Source organism: Drosophila subpulchrella, chromosome X (assembly GCF_014743375.2).
Source record: "Drosophila subpulchrella strain 33 F10 #4 breed RU33 chromosome X, RU_Dsub_v1.1 Primary Assembly, whole genome shotgun sequence".
Lineage (NCBI taxonomy): Eukaryota > Metazoa > Arthropoda > Insecta > Diptera > Drosophilidae > Drosophila > Drosophila subpulchrella.
The window spans coordinates 9,995,704-10,014,155 of NC_050613.1; the positions used below are offsets into that span (position 1 = coordinate 9,995,704).

The window sequence follows — 18,452 nt, forward strand, 5'->3', positions numbered from 1 at the left end:
TTTTCTTATAATAAACAATTTTAAAAATGTCTTCCATGCTGTGCGAATTTAAATGTTTAATAAAGGCTTTTTAAGGTTTAACCAACATGGATATTTTGATGGTACTTTTAAAATTTTTAACGGAAGTTGGAACTCTAATTTGTTTTTAAAATTATTCAACATGATTTTAGATTTCTGTAGATTGTGGTTATAAAATGTATATTTTCTGATATATCTAATAACACAGCTGACTAATTCCGGTTGGATGGGCAGTTCAAGACTTCATCTCGATCCTGGCAGATCAGCAGTTCCCGATTGAACCACTGATTTCTGGGGCAATTGTGGCGCTTGGGGCGGTTCTTACGGCACATATAGTAACGTCGACAATGTTGGGGGTCTGTCAAGTACACTCCATCGCTTATATCACGGCAATCGCGCGAAGATCTTAATACATCGATACGGATTTTCGCTTCTAAGGAAACTGGAACTGATGGTCTGATGGTATCGGAATCGTTGGATTCTTTTGCAGATCCTGGAGATTTAGTTGTTACTGATACCATTTTCGGGTCTTTGGTTGTAGTGGTCGGGGGACAGATGGTTGTGGTCGCAGCAGTCGTTGCTGCCACCGCCTTAGGGTTTCCGTTTGGATCCAATGCCTGGGTCAGGTTGATTTTACCTGCCCCAAGTAGAGCCACTCCGCGCTCCCCGTTGAAACACTTGACGAGTCCGGGCAGATTGCAGGATTGGATCTTCGGATCGAAGTACAGACCATTGGAGCACTCCCTTCGGATGGCGTTACCACGCTGGCACACATAAAAGCTCGAGCAACTGGCGGGATCCGCAAACGAAAGATCATTGAATCGATTCTCACAAATGGTATTGAGTGCTGAAATCAATGGAACCGCCGAGGATAGTAGAATCACAAGCGTTAGATGGGTTACATTGCCTGAAGATAAAAAAATGCAGAAAAGATTTAATTAGTATAGATCGTAACTCTCATGTGTATCAAATATTTTCCAATTTAAACTTAAAAATATCATATATTTTATAGGTAAAAATATATTATCATTTATAAATAAGTTTAAATCAACCATAACTCAAAACAAAGCTTTGCTGTTTTTGAATTTTGATGTATATTACGTGGAATACTATCGACTGTTGCGATTTTGGCAAATCCTTATCGGACATCTATGTATATATCCTGTTATACGAAAGATCCAGTTAAAAAAAATAATCCATTCCTGCCAGTGCTTATAAGGTACTTCATCACTTCAATTCCGATTGATAACTTAAGAACCCCTCTCTCTAAAAAAAGTAAAACGAACGTACAAACTTTCATATTGGAGTTGGAGTCTGAGTTTCAAGAACGAGACAATTTTGCCACCGAGCGTTTTTATAGGCAACGACGTCTTCTTATCATTTTTGGCAGACAGTTACATGGGTAACGTCGGCTTTTTGTGGGAGACACGGCTAAAACAAATAGTTTTCGCGCGTGCATCGGAACTAGCGTTTATCATAAATGAAACCATTAGGAAATTAGCAGGGAAAGTCTTTCATCAGTGTCCAAAGTTGTTGACAAAGAAATGCAGTTTATACCCATGGTTTTCATATCAAATGTTTATTATAATCCTATAAAAACTCTAGTTTTGATTCCAGTTTGGTGACTTTTTTTTAAAGAAAATAACACTTTTTTTTGTATTACAATTCATTATAGAATTAAGAAGCTTTATTTGGGTTTCAAAAAACCCTCAATAAGAAAATGACTTCTTATGTATTTTCTGGGGACTTATGGCAAGGAAAATGGAACTGACCGATGGCTGGGAAATTGCAAATGAGTAAAAATTTTGTTTGTTAAGCTCGAGAGTTTTGACAATTTGACTCATGGAGTACATATTGCTGGACAGCCAAAAACAGGCCTTCGGCAAGCTAACAGTCCTGAAATGATATAGAATGGGATTAGGAAATGGGATATAGTTGGGGTTTTCTCCCACTCACTTGATAATTGCATGGGGGAATGCTTTTTCGATGAGGAGACATAGCTGTAGGTACTTCCATCTATCCTCGCTGTCATTACACACCGTAGAGAACTCATGGTGCTTGAATCGTAGGGGTTCCTCGGTTTTCAATCCATGCTCCTGCTCCTCCTGGGACTCCCCCGATAAGGAATCGAATTTAAGGGGACCGGCTAGTTCGGGAAAATGGATTCGGGTCTCAACGACATAGTAGGATGTGTAGTAGTTCTGCAGGTACTCCTGACGCTCTCCAATGGCGGCGATTCCGGGATAACTAAGGGCCGCCATTCGCAGGGCCGAATTCGAGACCTGGGTATCGGAGCAGGTATAGATCACCGATTGGCCGCGGCGGGACAATTCGTGGATTACATGGAGCACGGTGCGCTGGGCAATGACGTCCAGATGGGTGAAGGGATCGTCCAGCAGGATGAGATCAGCATCGCTCATCAGGGCAATGCCAAGACTCAGTCTTTTAAGTATTCCCCGACTGCACACCGAAAGCGATTGAAACCGATAGTTGTATAAACCAAAAATTTTGCACAATGTCCTGGCATCCTCCTGAAGGGTTTTTCTATTCGACCTCCTTATACGCAGTATCAAAAGTATAGTCTCCCATATTGTCAGCCACTGAAAGACCTGAACCTCCTGAGCACTATAACCAATTAGATTGCACCCTTCCAAGTTTTCCGACTTCAAAGGCACCTTTTTCGAGCTTATTATGCGTCCTGAGCTGGGTGGGTAAATTCCGAGAATGGTTTTCAGCAGAACCGTTTTTCCAGATCCATTGGCCCCGAATATGCTCAAAACCTGATAGCTGATATGGATTACTTAGTAACAAATAAAAAGGTAAAACAAAATATTATCGCTTACCGATTAACCATAAAATCAATGTGTTTAATGGCCGCCTTGAGGTTAAAGAACACGCTCAAATGCTCTACATGCAGAACTTTGGACTCTATATAATTACGTTCCAGAGTTCCAACACGTATCTTTTCTGATATCCAAGTATTTTCGAGATCATTGGGGTGAGTAATGTGCAAAACATTCTGATCGTATTGGCTATCTGGACTGTGGGAATATAGCGCTTATTATAAATATTATATTATCAATAAACGATTTCAAAAACTTACTCGCTATCCCAAAAGTATTTTCCTTGTCGAGGTCTGCGCTTTACCACTCGCGACTTGAGGCATATATAAATCCAGATCCAAACCACGACGGTCAATATGTAGACGCAGGCTAGGTATCGGAAATGGGGGAACTGCTGGGCATTAGGATCTAAACAAGGATAAAGAAGGTATCCATTTAAGAACAGTTTATAAGTTGGAAATACACAGATAAGATATATTATATTATATTATATTGTATTATAGTATATTATATTATATAATATTATATTATATTATATTATATTATATTATATTATATTATATAATATTATATTATATTATATTATATTATATTATTATTATATTATATTGTATTATATTATAATGAATAACACCAGTTTTGAAAAGGTTCTTCATATGTTGAAATTTTAGCATTTCCAAAAGGACTCACCACAGCAGTTGGGGAATTTCAGGCACTGTTCCGAGTAAACACTGGTCTCGTAGATCTGCTGATCTCTGCAGAGCCATATCTTCTCCGATATACTGGTAATGCGCATTAGATTATGCAACAGGGCATAATACGGATGGAAGTCCAGTAATACTAGGGAAATCGCATTGAGATCCACAGTGGGTTGCAGTTCGGTCAGCGCTAAGTAAGTCACAATGCCGAATGAGTAGAAAGTGAGTAGCTTCAGGTAGCCATTCTGAGTATCCGAAATGCCAATTGATATCCAGATATTCACGCTAAGCACACAAAGGGCAATGGCCACCAAGACATAGGTACAAAGCACTGATAAATAAAAGATAAAAATGGAATAGGTATGAATGTAACTAATAACTACTAACACTTACAGATAATATCAGGATCCATTAGTATGTCCCACTGCATTAATAGGACGGCCAGGTTGACGGGAAAAAGCGCTAGTAACACAACCACCATGTCGTATATAAGAAAAGCTACTATCATTGTGCTTATCCGCATTCCAGCAATCAGTTCAACATAGTTATAGCGACCATTTCGATTGAGGGTCATGTAGAGCAGGGGTAAGCTCCAGAGGTAGCAGAAACAGAAGCTCAGACAGGTGGCGAATATCAGGTCAATGCCATCGGTGGTAAGATGCAATTGTAGGGTGTGGATTGTCGAGAAGGGCAGCGGTTCCAGTTCCACCTTAATACCAGAATCCGAACCTATGAGACCACTTAATAATATAGTTGTATTATTATTCCATAAGATTGAATATATTATGAACTCACACTGCCAGGGAATTCATTACCAGGGCCAAACAATCGGGTGCCGTGAAATGCCACTTGTTGTTGAAGAGAATCTCAACCTCATCATCGGAGTATATGGCCGCCTCCAGAATATCCAAATCCGACAACAAGTTGTTGTCATACTCATAACTATAGATGAACTTCTTGATGTCAGCCTTGGGACTCACTACGGTAACTCCTGTTCTGGCAAATTCCTCAGTGGCCGCCAGTAGATCTTTCTCGAATAGATTTTGTTGCATCAATATGATCCCGCTTTCATGATCCGTAATGGGAAAAACAATCAGTTCCGGCTGTAGGCAATTGTTCCAGAAATATGGCATGCTAAGGGTCCAAAGGACCACCAAAGTCGGCACAATGAGTTTCAGAAGTGGTAAAAAACAGTTCCGTATGTCTCTGAGCAGACGTTGCCGAAGTTCTTCCCGAATATTCACGATCAAAGCGATGATATATCTCCTTCTGGGCTCTCTGTTTATGGTAAACATATGGGACTCTGCATCTCCGAATTGAAAACTAGATTGGTCACGTGAAAATAGGTTGTATAAAATAATATCAAGGCTGCACTCCTGAAGTTGGAAACTATTCACATTCAATTCCTCTTTATAGCGTGTCAAGTTCTCAAGCAAATCCATCAATTCAGTTTGGTTTTGGTGCTTGATTATAAAAACTGCCAAATCACCTAATGTATAGTCCATCTCAGTATCAGGTATGAAATTCACCAAAAAGATTTGCACCTCCTTGAAATCGCAATATTCATTGCCATATAGGGTCTGTTAAATAAACATTGCGATAGAGAATACAAAATATTTTGGTGATCCTAACTAGGACTTACCAGTCTATAGACATCATTTAAAGTCTTGCACAGCCTTTTTTCGGTTCCGAAAGTTAGGAGCTTACCCTTCGAAAGCACGGCAATACGATCGGCAATGCCACTGGCTACTTTTGGACTATTGGTAGTGAAGAAAATGGAGCGATTCTTCTTTTGCTCCTGCACAAAGCTGAAGAACAGTTCGGCCTTAACCTCATCGACACCATCGAAGGGTTTATCGAGTATTACAATCTGGGTTCGACCAACGAAAGCACACAGAGAATTTAGAACTCTTTTCTGTCCGATGGTGAGTTCCTTCACCTGTGACTTTTCCCACTTTTCAATTCTTAAATAGCGTATATATGATATCACCTCAACTTTGGCCTCGGTCCTTTTGAGACCCCGCAACTGACAAAAGAATATCAGATGATCGAACACCGTGAACTCGGAGATTAAAGATTTGCATGACAAGGAAATGCCGGCATTTTGAAAGGCTTGCCTTTTGTGCGTAATTACATTATAGCCAGCTAAGAAGATCTCTCCCAGGAAAGGCTTTGTCAGTCCATATACCATCTTGACAATGGTTCTTTTTCCAGATGCATTATGGCCCAATAGAGCCACTACTTCTCCAAGATGCACGCTCAATGTGAAATTCTCCACCACGATCTTGTTCGAATACTTTTTCCAAACGTTACGAAACTCTATGGAGATGTGGGATTCGTTTTTCGGTTCGATGGCTTCTGGAACTTCCTCTTTTCGTCCTCGCACCGGCCAGATATTACGATGTAATTTCAAAGTTTTGCAACACCTACACATTTCCTTTAAATGACGTACAAGCCAAATGCATATTTTGTTTTCCAAGATCAAGGCGAGTAGAATATATAAAAAGGTCTGTAAATAGAAGTATGAAATGGGCACTACAAGGCCGGAATCCGAGTCCATAACTTTGCACATCAAATATTTTCTAATTGGCACTTCCACCGGATAGGCTTCCAGGTAAATCAATTTCTTCAGGCCCCGACTAAAGGATACATTGCAAATAATTGCCGTGACAATGGCATAGAACTCATGGAACTCATTGGACATCAGCTGCTCGTCGGTAAAAAACGGAAGGGGCAGTAGAATCCATACAATCGGTACTATAACAACGGCTATCCTGGAGTTACGCATTAGAGATGCTATACAGATTATAAAACTGGTCGCAGCGAATCCATATGAGATGAGAAAAAATAGCAATATGAGCCAGGGACATTTATTAAATGCCGCCGACGTTCCGTTCCACTGAATCTGAAAGCAACTGGGTGAGCTTTTAACCACACTACATATAAGAAGGATTACCTTTAGTAAAAGAGTTATGAAAGCTAGGGCCAGCAGTAACTGACAGAAGCTATTGAAGAACCAGGATGCAACCTGCAAAGTTGGACTGGCGTTATTCACCTCCATCACGAAACGCTGCCCAACTTCGCGCTCCTCCACAATCAACTTGAAGAAACGAAAAAGTACTATATTAACTTAAGATTTTAAAAACTGATGTTTAGGTGTTGTGTATGCATCAGTCTGAAGTGAATGTGTGAAACAAAAGTCAAGGGTCCCTGATGAACTAAAAAAATCTTTAAAATCTATTTTTATGGCATTCTAAGATAAGAATTTGTATTTTAAATTTAATATCTCTATAGATTTAATAAAACGACTTAAAAAAATAAATTGATGTTATACATTTATTAACTATAAAATCTTTATAAAACAGCAAAAGATATTAATAATGCGGTTTAATGATATTCTAAATTCAAAGTTTTTTTTTTAAATGGTTTGTTTTTTTAATAATAATATCTCTATGGAGTTTTCCAAAAACTCTTATCTTTTTTAAAGGCAATGGTATTGTTTTTTTAACCGACTTAAAGAAACATATTATTGTTTTACATTTATTAACGATAAGATCTCTATAAAACAGCAAAATAAACATTATAAACGCAGTTAATTGGTTTTATTATAAGACTGGCTAAGTTACATCATTTTGAAGAGTAGGTAAATCGATGCATTTTTAAATACTATAACAAGGAATAAAATCAAGGTAATAGAGACCTTAACTAGAATGGCCACAGGGAACATAAAGCCAATGAGAATCATCAATATGGATGAAGTGGCTTTTCCGTCGGAGAGTTTAACACTAGGGTTTTCGTCGAATCGCCGCATTTGGATCGCCGGCAATTTGGCTGCCTTGGCTGCGGCCTGCAGGTATTCCAAACTAATGTAGTACTGGAGGGCTACGAATCCCTCTCGCAGATAGTCCGTGAAATCATTCTCGTCGATGCCCTCGACGGAATCCTGATCATGATCCACCGGCGAACGGTTTTCCTTCCAGGTGTCGCCGATCCAGGTGCGCTCATAGCTCCGCAGCTCCGAGGGCATCATTATGGCAAAATGCATCACCGAAGGTAGGCCACTTTTTGACTCATCCACATTGCGGAAGCAAACACTTGCCAAATAATGTTCCGCGGAGGCGTGCGTCCGCAATTCACTGCAGTTGTTATAGTTAACAATCTTATCTTTGCCGATGGAAAGTTTTCCCATCGCATTGTCGATGAGTTTTCGCAATGCTGGATTTTTATTGGGAGCGAATGCCACTCGTATCTGCGGTATGAATACGTTATATTGAAAGCTGCAAGGGAAGATAAAATCAAAACCTTATTAATCCTCAAGTATTTAATAGTCATATTATATAGAACTTACTCTTTCTGTTTATTCACCATGTTCGTGCGTCTCGCATCTATCTTCTCGATAAGCGAGCTCCAACTGAACTCCAATGCCTGGGCTTCCGGTTTGTTCGAGTAGTCTCTCAGATTTCGATCATGCGAAGCGCAAAAAAATAATAACAATAGAGCCGCTAGTACAGGTAAAACTATTGATAAAAGTAGAACTAGCTTATTACTTTTTTGCTTATGAAAATTCTTCCAAACCAACAACCAGAATATGTGCCACCCTTTGCAAGACATTTTAAGGAACTTATCATTTATTTTTAACAAACGACGAACAAACTTGTCAAGTTTCACATTTAAAATGACAAGTAAGGCAGTTCAGGTTTTACTGTGACATTTTGACAAACATTTAACACGACTATCCTAATGGTCCTAACCAAAACTTATTATAAACTTACTTCATAATCTTAATTAGATAACAAATAAGTTATACAAACTAGTTACATTTAATTTGTAAGCCACATCCATAAAAATACATTCGCTGATATTCATCAATAAGCATTCCTTTAACGTCTGATATGCACGTATATCCAACTCGACTGTATTGGCGGGTCTTGAGGTCTATTCTATAGATCTGTCTATCTATACTGCAGGTATAGGCATACATTTCAGATCCCTCGATCTTTTTGGTGGGGCAATGTATGGCTAAAGCATTTACTTGGGCATTGTGAAGACCCAGAAACTCGGTTTTGTACTCCACATCTTTGGTATCCAAATTGAGTACTGTGTACTTAATATTTTCATCATCTCCACCCGATAATATGTGCAATAGATGCTTATCTACATATATATCTATGGTATTTATACCCGTCACATGGAGTTGAAGTTGCACATATATCGATTCTAGTTCTTGATCAAAGCCATAGACTTCTCCACTTGAGGTTGAGACCAATAGTATACCCTTGCTACTGATCCACTGAATGCTTAGAGGGCACCTTTTTAGATCTACAAAAGATTTTAGATTTAGTTGGCAGGGGTCTTCCGCATTCCAGATATAGTGAGATATGTTTCCATCAGCGCCTGCAACATATATGGAGAAATATTCCCCAATAGAATGCTGGGCGATATCAATTGCCATGAGTCGGGCCTCGATGGTACTAGTTTTAGATGATGTTCCCATTACATTTTGCAGGGTATGGGTGGATAGTTCTGTAATGTGGCACTTATTAGAGATATCTATGTTTAGTTGGCTAATACACAGTTGTGATCGTCCTCCAACTGAAAAGATAAGCCATGTACTCGAGTCCTCCTTCGATTTATAGAGATGTGTCTGTAGGCAACGAACAGTTGAGATATGAGAGTGCAGTTCAGCACATTGAAACAAGGAGTCATTGATTACTTTCGTGACCTTTATGATATTATCATCGCCAGCCGAGACAATATAGGGAAACGATTGATTCTTGTGGGTAAGCAGTCGAATGGTATTGCAATTCCGAGTGTGCCAGGTATTAGGTTTAATGTCTTTAATCTCATTAGCGACTCTATTGTAGAGTGAATTGCGATAGAAAAGCACACGCTTTTGCTTGACATATGCTATGCAAAGTCGATTATCGCTCAGTCGGAAGTCCCAGCATCGATTTCCACCACCGCAAGCCAATTGCAAAAGAACATCGTATTGTCGGGACCAGGCAACAATGTGATTATCATTAAATCCCAAGATCAAGTCCTCGGAGGGAGATGCTTCGACCCAAGCCAAAGGGATACTTTCACGTTGGCTCACATACAGCGAGCAGTCCGTCAATCTAACCTGAAGATACTTTAGAAAAGCCTCATGACCTCCACTCACAATATGGGCATACTCATCATTGAGATTGAGCAACTTAAAGAAGTTGGAGCCCATGTTGCCGTGTAAATGCTTAATTGTATCCTTTAATTGGAAGTCGTTTTCGGTGGTACTACGGTAGTAAAGCATGACATGCCCCTCACGATTGCCCAACAAAAGATACTTTTCGGAAATGAGCAAAGCCGCTGTTATCCAAGGCTCACGGTTATTGAAAAGGGCAATATGCGAGTCTATGCAAAGCTGGTGGGTTTTCAGCAGCAGGCAGTAGCCCAGGTTATCGGACACCAGATAAAGATCTTTGCTTAAAAACTGAAATGAGCGTATGGTGCCCTTCATCCTGATGCCATCGAATAGTTGATCGAAATCATTGGTTTGTGGGTTATATCTGTGAAGGCTTATTCGGCGATGACCACAGGTGGCAATGATGCCATCAAAGACTTCTAGGACAGTACGTTTGTACGACGGAAAATCGTTAACCATAAGCCAGTTGTTCTCCTGAGAGGAATCCGGCAATATTCGAGTATAATACAATCGATTCGAGCTGCTCAATCCGACAATTATCTCATCCGTTACAAACTTTAGGTTTCTGACAAACTCATTTGCTTCGCCTAAGTTACTTAGCATGGAAGGGGAATTCCTGGTTCTATTGAGGACTTCTTTAAGGTTTTGACCGACTAAATTACCGGTGGAGCTGGTGCTATATAGCGTACATGCATCCTTACTAAAACTCAGCCGCCAAATAGGTGCTCCAAAATGCTGACGGCGTTTCAATAATAGTTCGCCAGATAAACTCCAAATGCAGATGTAGGAATCTTCACCTCCGCTGGCCACAAGCATTTGACCATCTGCAAGATAAATTAGTTATAGAAAATGATTAAGAACCTTTAATATGTAAACTTACCCATTTCAAAGATTTCAACACACATTACACGTGAACTGTGACCGAAACAACTAAAGATGGGCTTTATCTTGGCAGTTGACCAGTCTCCAGATTTTTGTATATTCCAAAACTTCACCGAACGATCATCCGATGTGGTTACCAAGAGTTGCGAGTCCAAATTGAAATCGATAGAGTGTATCACTCCATTATGGGCTGGCAGACGCAAAAGCAGGGGATATGTTTTCATGATAGTTTCGGCTTGAGATTCAATGGGAAACTGCGTTTGCCATATCAATAGTTCTCCAAAGGCGTTGCCGCTTATTATAGCTAGTTTATCATAGCAATTTCCATGTAATTTGGTGTAGTAGAGTATGGAACTGTCGGTGCATCGAGCTAATTGCAGAACTTTGCAGTCTGAATTGGTTGTAAGATCGTATTCCAGATATAGGATGGCACTATGCGATGTGTGGAGAACAAATCGCCTTTTATGATCCGATTCGATATGATTATCATCCAAGAACATGGCTGCATTAATCCAGTCTTTGGTTTCGCCCACGTAAACGAGTTGAAATTGTTCTTTATCAGAACTGGTGGTGCATAAAATCAAGGAGTATTCATTTTCGCTATAAAGCAATAATAATCTTTGTAAATGACCTAAGAAACTCCACGCAAATCCACGAACTTTTCCCTCTCGCAGTCGAACCGGCATTTCGACTTTGGCTTTTGAGCTGTACAACACCGCCTGGTCGCCATGTCCTATGTGTATTAAACACTTTATTATTATCCATATTATGTATTGATCATTAGCAAAGGTTTTGCGTACCAACCAGTATCCCATTGGGGGACACGTCCAGGCCAAAAGCATCTGATATCAAAACCATCACTCCACTCACTTTAATAACAACACGTTGTTTTGTTTTGTTTTGATCAGCAGGTTAGTGTGACCGTAGCTGAAACACAGGTTTTCACAGGGAACGATGGGATGTGGAACATAACGGGGGTTTTTCGAAAATTATAGAAAATCAAAACTTCACATATTAAAAAGCTACTGGTCATGAAATATATTTTATTCGACTTTGTAATTATTTTTAAAGATTTTAATAAATCATTAAATTCAATCAGTCCGTTTAAAAATTGAAAGAAAGCTTAATAAGTGATAATCATTAACGAAGAAATCGAATAAGGAATTTAGGTGCCTAAAATATTTATTTTATGATAGAGAAAAATAAAATTATAATTCCTGACCTTTCCTTCTATGATCCAAATTTCGATTGACTCGTTCTAAAAAATAAAAACTACCCTATTAGATGAAAACAGCATTTTAACTAAATATTTTATTAAAATATGAATTTATTATTCTAGAATATATTTCAAATCAGCTCAATATCAATATCAACTATGTGCGAAGGTCCGCTTTCTATGTGCTCGGCACTAGATTCAACGAACTGCATATTGTAGGTTCAATTGCTGGAACCTGCTTGTCCTCATGATGTTGTAGCAACTTAAAGATACCAGTACCAATGCCTGCCGGCATACCTAGGATTATACGTTCTGAAACTCCATTAATGGCGTCCGTCTGGCCGTAGTACGCTGCGTCGAACAAGTGGTCGGCCGTCTTTTCGAACTGAAATGATAACAATAAGTCAGATTAACAGGAATTTAGTTAGTTAATATATGGGGTTTTCATTACCGATGCCAAATTGAAGACACTCTCGCGCATTTTGGCCAGACCGTGCCGCGTGATGCCCAATACTTCGCCACGCGCCGTCATCTGGCTGGCCAGCAGCATGATGTGGCGCCAATCGACACTCATTCCATGACCCTCCATGACCTCCGTGATTTCGCTCATAATAATGGTTCGCGCCGCTTCTATTCCCAGCGTCTGATATATTTCACAGATATTGTTGCTGCGAGTGCGTTTGCCCACCACGCCATAGGTGGCAATGACATCGCGCAGGCCGTAGCCTTCGATGCACAGCTTATAGGTGGGAGGCTGACGCGCATCATCCACAGCAATGACCGCCCGATTGATATTGGGCAGGCCCGCCACAACTACATTCTGCAGACTGAGAGCCAGGCGAGCCAGCTCTGCATTTATCGTAGCAGTTCGAGTGGCTTCCACGCGAACCACAATCCGTGAAAGCTTTGCTACAGCCTCCACCTGCGTGGGCTTAACACGCATGCGTGACTTCAGTATGCTAAACACAATGGTATCCAGGTTTATGTGAAGTCCCAGCAGTTTAATTCTCGCCATATCGATTCCGATCGCCAGGTAACAGCTATAGGGTCCACATACGACTTCAACGTAGGAAGAAAGCTCTGCCAACGTTGTTTTCTCAATGCGCGCCTTTACTTGCCTGGCAAACTCCATGCTATGGCAATTATCCAACTCAGCAGTTATGATCGGCGTCGATATTGTCTTCGTCGCATTAATAATCTCAACAATACGTGGTACACCTTGGGTAATATTCATGGAGGCGACACCAGCAAAATGGAACGTCTTAAGCGTCATCTGGGTTCCCGGCTCTCCAATACTCTGCGCAGCAATGGCACCAACTGCCGTGCCAGGTTCCGTAACAGCTCGATTGTATCGATCGTTAATTCGTCGCACAAATTTCAGCAACTGCTCTTCAGTAACGGATTCAATCTGATGGCATAGGTCTATAAACTTATCATAACGTTTCTGCAATTTCTCAATGCGCTTGGACACGGTGGTAATGTGGGCTCTGGAATATCAAATGGATTAGATAGGATTAAGTGACAAGTGGACAAAGCATACCTAACATCTGCTTTGAAATCCTCGCGGGATTCTACAAATTCAGCAGTCTTTAAAAGTGATTCCAAGGCATCTGGAATCTCGGCTCCCAAAAGCGCTCGAGCACTGCCTTGTGGAAACTGGGCACGCAGATTGTCGTATTGATGGACCAGATCAACTGGTTTGTTTCGGGTCTCCATTGAAACAGGATCGAGTCCATCGCCACCATAGATGGTGTCCACCATTTCGTTGACAGCATTACGCACTGTGCCATCGTAATGGACTACCAGATCCTCAAGGCACTTCACCAGACGACGCTGCAGATAGCCAGTCTCCGCTGTCTTTACGGCTGTATCCACCAAACCCTCTCGACCAGCCATGGTGTGAAAGAAGAACTCCGTGGGCGTTAGGCCCGAGTAGAAACTGTTCTGCACAAAACCTCTGGCCGCAGGGATCGCAGCTGAAGTACAAAATTGTATTTTAATTAGCTTGAAATAGAGTAGAGCACGTCTACTCACAATGCCTTTCGAAATGAGGTAGGGCGCGATTCTCGAAACCATTGGGTACTCGTTTGCCGCTAATAGCCTGCTGACCCACACAAGCAATCATCTGGGAGATGTTAATATTCGAACCCTTTGATCCACTGAGGGCCATTATCAACGCGCTATTTGTGGGATGGAGCTCCGCAAAGCATGTCTTGGCAGCCTGCTCTCGGATTGCCGACAGTTCGCGCAACATCACGGACTCCAGCGTCTCCTCTGGGGTGCAACCAGGTTGGCACTGCAAGGTGCCCGCCTTAAGCATTTCAATATACTCGTTACATTTCGTATAACCATGTTCCAATAACAGTTCCTTGTGTTGCAGAAGCTTTTTGCTGGGAGTGACGTCGCTGATGCCAAAAGAGAAGCCGCGATTCTGCAAGAAGTACGAGGCAATCTGAAAAGAAAATAAAATTTCGGGATTAGTAGAGCAAATTTTAAAGTTAACTTTAAATATTATTGGTTTGAAAGCATATGCGGTGTTGCCACATGGCTGTTAATTGTTTGTCTGGTAAAACTTTGCATCCGAATACAATCGATCCTATTCCGTCTACAGTTCAATCCTAAAGCTTTCTATTAATAAATAAATATAAAAACAATTTATATTAATAATTTTAAGCTAGTGCTCAAAAAATGTAATATGTTTACTTATAGAATTTTATCTAAAGTCAGCAAATAGAAAAATATATAAATAAAATTAAATACTCGTGCGTTTTATCTTCAATCTTTGTGTAATCAATATCAGTCGCTGTCAAAGACAAATACCATTCGTCGAAGTTTATATACCCTTGCAGTTATGGCAAATATTAATTAATATTTACCCTTTACGTAGAGAATGGCGTATACTCTTGATGGCCTGAAATCAGAATACCCTTTAAAGGGGTATAAATAACACGCCATCTACAACATTTTTTATGGTTGCTACTAATTTTGCAGCAATAGTCACTTATTTATAACAATTCATGTTCCCAGAAAACAATCACAAACAATTCGTGTTCGTAGAAGTAATTAAATGTCAGCTTTAACAACAATGGAATTAGTGAGATACCGCTCTATAATGTAAGAGCAAGACCTACGTCGAATTTACTAAGTTAAGTTAGCAGTTAATCTTATCAGAAAGTCACAATGTTAAAAAAAATTTCGTGCAAAATACAGAGATAAAAGATAGCTAGCTGTCGAGTCAAGGAATTGAGACGTGTGAAATTAATTAAGTTAACTTCCGACAGAGCACCAGGCAGGAAGACATGGCGGTGAATTACGAAAAGTCCATCGCGGTAATTCTATTAGCTGGGCTTACAGTTTTCGGGCTGCTAATGCGACCTTCTGAAGCAGCCGCAATAGTAAGTAGTGACCATAGCGGGTCAAAGCCAGTGTATAGGAAATGATATACTTGATTAGTTCCATTTCGACAGCAAGGACGAATTATATCGGGAACCAAGGCAAAACTTGGCCAATTTCCCTGGCAGGTCATTCTGAAGAGGGACGAATGGGACGATCTACTCTGTGGAGGATCCATCATTTCCTCCACCTGTGTGCTGACGGCAGCCCATTGCACAGTTGGCCAGGCCTCTGTCTTTCTAATCTTTGGCAGCGTGGAGCTGAACAATGAAAATGCCCAGAGCATGACGTCCACGAACATCATTGTGCATCCAAACTACAATGAAAATTTGAATAACGATGTCTCGTTGATAAAACTCCCAGAGGCACTGACATTTTCAACTAGCATTCAGCCCATACAATTGGTCACGGAGTCCCAGAAGTCGGAAAATTTTGTGGGTACTAAGGCAGTCATAGCAGGATTTGGACTGATGGACGACGAGTATCTGGACTATTCGCTGGAACTGTTGTATGCCGAAGTGGAGATCATTGAGAACCAACGATGCGTTCCCATCTTTGGGACTAGCATCGTGCTGGAGTCGACCATGTGCGCCATTGGCTTGGGAGGAAGCAACATGTCCATTTGCAGCGGCGACTCCGGCGGCCCTCTGATCATATTCAACACCACCACCGGACAATGGCAACAGATCGGCATTAATTCGTTCGTCGCTGAGGATCAGTGTACCGCCAGCTATCCCTCTGGCTATGTCCGTCTCACCTCCTTCCTGAGCTTTATTGCCCAGAACACAGTGGGTGTTGTATAAAGTCTGAACTGATTTTAATAAAAAAAAAAAAAAAAAATTTGGCACTATATAACTATGGTAATTATATCCATTACTCCTAAAGCAAAATTGTTTGAGTACAAAGTAATTATACGAACCCTTGCTAATCTCCACATGGCCTTGGTTGCATGTAGTTCCCCAAAGTCTCTGAGCAGCAAGTAGAATATGCATTGTTTTGTACCAGAGCCCATGGTAGCCTTGTCCATTACACCGCACATCAGCTCTGAATTGCGTATGTGGATCCCTAGGAATATAAATAAATAATATTAACCTTGATTTGTAATCATAATAACTCAGTTTGCACTACTTACAAGAGTCATTGCTGCACAGATCCATGTTACGCGTGTAGTTTCGCCCTTTGTTGACCATGTTGAGGCGCACCTCCGAGTCGTCGTTGGGTCGCATTAGCAAGCTAAACATTTGTTTACCCGTCCACAGACGTCGCGGCTTAAGGAGAGCAGGTGGTGGCAGCTTTATGTGCATCGTGGAGTCCTCGTTGGCCAAGAAGCAAGCGGCCAACTGCATGGCCTCTTCCTTGGTAAGAAAAACCTCCTTTTGGGTCAGCAAATAGCCTCCGGTTATGAAGTCCTGTGTGGCGGCAATTAGAATCTCACCATTCTTCGGAGTTACCAAATTCGATTGATTGCCCATTAGAATGAGGGCTTCCGCTCTTGCTTCCTCCGTTTGTGGCAAGTGCAGATTCATTTCATCGCCGTCGAAATCGGCGTTGTAAGGAGTACAAGCACATTCATTGAAGCGGAATGTCCTTTGTGGCTGCACCTTGGCGCGATGGCACATAATGGACATCTTATGAAGCGAAGGCTGGCGGTTGAACAGAACGATATCTTCGTCGCGCAGATGACGTTCGACGATGTCGCCGCACTTCAACTCCTGAGCCACCTTCTCTCTATTGCCATAAGCAAGGTACTTCTTAAAGCTTGATCCTCGCTGCTGCACATAATTGGCACCCGGGTGCATACTTGGCCCATTACGCACTAGTTCCCTCATGTGACGCATATTGGCTGGATTCACGCGCTCCGGGTATGTGAGAATCTTGGCCACACGCACAGGAACGCCAACCTGATTGATCATTAGATTGGGGTCTGGTGAAATAACAGTACGCCCACTGAAGTCTACTCGTTTTCCCGATAGATTGCAACGAAAGCGGCCCTGCTTTCCCTTCAAACGCTGCACAATTCCGCGCGTCGTTTTCTTTGGTGCCATGTTAATGGGAATGCCACTGATTTCGCTGTGGAAATACAGAGCCACATGGAGTTGCAGAAAGTCCCAGTCCTCGTGAATGAGCTCGATCTTGCCGCCGGTGGCCATGTGACGCTGAATTACATCATTGATGAGCAGGATTTCACTTTGCTTCATGGTCAGGTCATCCTCAGTGGTGCCAGCCTTAACTTCGGACAGAACCGAGGGTCGAATGCAGGCGGGTGGCACAAAGACTCGAGTGACAATCAGGTGCTTTGGATGGGCGTCGTGTGAGCACATCCCCAGCAGGGCCACATCGCTCTGCGGGATCTGTTCGAACAGGTCGAGCACCATGAGTGGGGTTAGCTCCTCGGCAGAGCTGTAATTGCCAAGCGCTGTGTTGAGGTCACGATTCGACTCCGTGGAGCGAAGCATTTCGTTCATGTTGCTGGTGAACAGCGAGTCCACCTTGCGTCCCTTGTAGGGATCATGGAGGATTTTTAGTAGGCCCGGGCCCTTCTTGACGCCACCATTCGGGGAGCCGCAGTGCGGGCACTTGGTCACCTTCTTGGCCTTGGCCAGCATTTGCACATGCAGGGCCTTCTTGCCCAAGTACGAAAAGTTTGGGTTATGCAGCTTCTTCTCGTATATTTGCCTGTCCTCCGGCTTGAGCATCACATGGGCACATGCCTTGCAGATCATTTGCAGGATGTTGATGGTGGAGCGGAAGTGTCCGATGTGAAAGACGGGCAGCGCCAAGTCCAAGTAGCCAAAGTGGCCGATGCACTCGTTCAAACCCTGGCCACAGGTCTCGCACATGGCGTCCTTCGTACTTATACCCATCCGGCGATCCAGGACTCCATAGGGAACCGGCTGCCGCTGGGCCTGGTAAAGATTCTTCGAGATAATCCGCACCAGGGCTTCCTGTTGGATTTCATCCGCGCCGCTGATTCCAAACTGCACATGTGAGCTGATCATAAATTGGTTAATTTACTAATTTACATTTATTGAAGTTACAACTTACATCTTTTTGTTAAGCGCAGAGGCGCGAAACTGTTCCTTGGGCATGATTGTAGTTCGAAAAAGTGAACTTTAAATTATATACAAATTGTTTACAAATAAATAACATAACCCGGCACGATTTTTTTATAAGACCAGACCGGACCGCCGATGGAACACCTGATTGGAATACCGATAACTTAT

General features: G+C 41.7%; 5 protein-coding genes across 5 annotated transcripts; 1 reads left to right on the forward strand and 4 right to left on the reverse strand.

Moving 5' to 3' along the window:
* Positions 1–31: 31 nt before the first annotated feature.
* LOC119557516 (protein obstructor-E) lies at positions 32–1,357 on the reverse strand. Its single transcript, XM_037870289.1, has 2 exons — positions 1,309–1,357; positions 32–925 (listed from the first exon to the last, which is right to left on the reverse strand). Exons 1-2 carry the CDS (start codon positions 1,316–1,318, stop codon positions 231–233), a joined length of 705 nt encoding a protein of 234 aa, XP_037726217.1. The 5' UTR covers positions 1,319–1,357; the 3' UTR covers positions 32–230.
* A 320-nt stretch (positions 1,358–1,677) lies between these two features.
* On the reverse strand, positions 1,678–8,183 carry LOC119557383 (ATP-binding cassette sub-family A member 17). The gene is made up of 11 exons (XM_037870128.1): positions 7,908–8,183; positions 7,260–7,836; positions 6,516–6,659; positions 5,202–6,464; positions 4,355–5,139; positions 3,953–4,299; positions 3,552–3,890; positions 3,122–3,269; positions 2,862–3,059; positions 1,975–2,805; positions 1,678–1,914 (listed from the first exon to the last, which is right to left on the reverse strand). Exons 1-11 carry the CDS (start codon positions 8,168–8,170, stop codon positions 1,728–1,730), a joined length of 5,082 nt encoding a protein of 1,693 aa, XP_037726056.1. The 5' UTR covers positions 8,171–8,183; the 3' UTR covers positions 1,678–1,727.
* LOC119557382 (regulator of Ty1 transposition protein 10) lies at positions 8,170–11,521 on the reverse strand. Its single transcript, XM_037870127.1, has 3 exons — positions 11,420–11,521; positions 10,618–11,352; positions 8,170–10,561 (listed from the first exon to the last, which is right to left on the reverse strand). Exons 1-3 carry the CDS (start codon positions 11,475–11,477, stop codon positions 8,370–8,372), a joined length of 2,985 nt encoding a protein of 994 aa, XP_037726055.1. The 5' UTR covers positions 11,478–11,521; the 3' UTR covers positions 8,170–8,369.
* A 401-nt stretch (positions 11,522–11,922) lies between these two features.
* LOC119556907 (DNA-directed RNA polymerase III subunit RPC1) lies at positions 11,923–18,415 on the reverse strand. Its single transcript, XM_037869394.1, has 7 exons — positions 18,274–18,415; positions 16,361–18,219; positions 16,148–16,293; positions 13,870–14,287; positions 13,376–13,811; positions 12,287–13,322; positions 11,923–12,220 (listed from the first exon to the last, which is right to left on the reverse strand). Exons 1-7 carry the CDS (start codon positions 18,315–18,317, stop codon positions 12,014–12,016), a joined length of 4,146 nt encoding a protein of 1,381 aa, XP_037725322.1. The 5' UTR covers positions 18,318–18,415; the 3' UTR covers positions 11,923–12,013.
* Positions 15,108–16,066, forward strand: LOC119556908 (brachyurin). The gene is made up of 2 exons (XM_037869395.1): positions 15,108–15,230; positions 15,303–16,066. The coding sequence occupies exons 1-2, from the start codon at positions 15,135–15,137 to the stop codon at positions 16,029–16,031; spliced, it is 825 nt and encodes a 274-aa protein (XP_037725323.1). The 5' UTR covers positions 15,108–15,134; the 3' UTR covers positions 16,032–16,066.
* Positions 18,416–18,452: the final 37 nt, after the last annotated feature.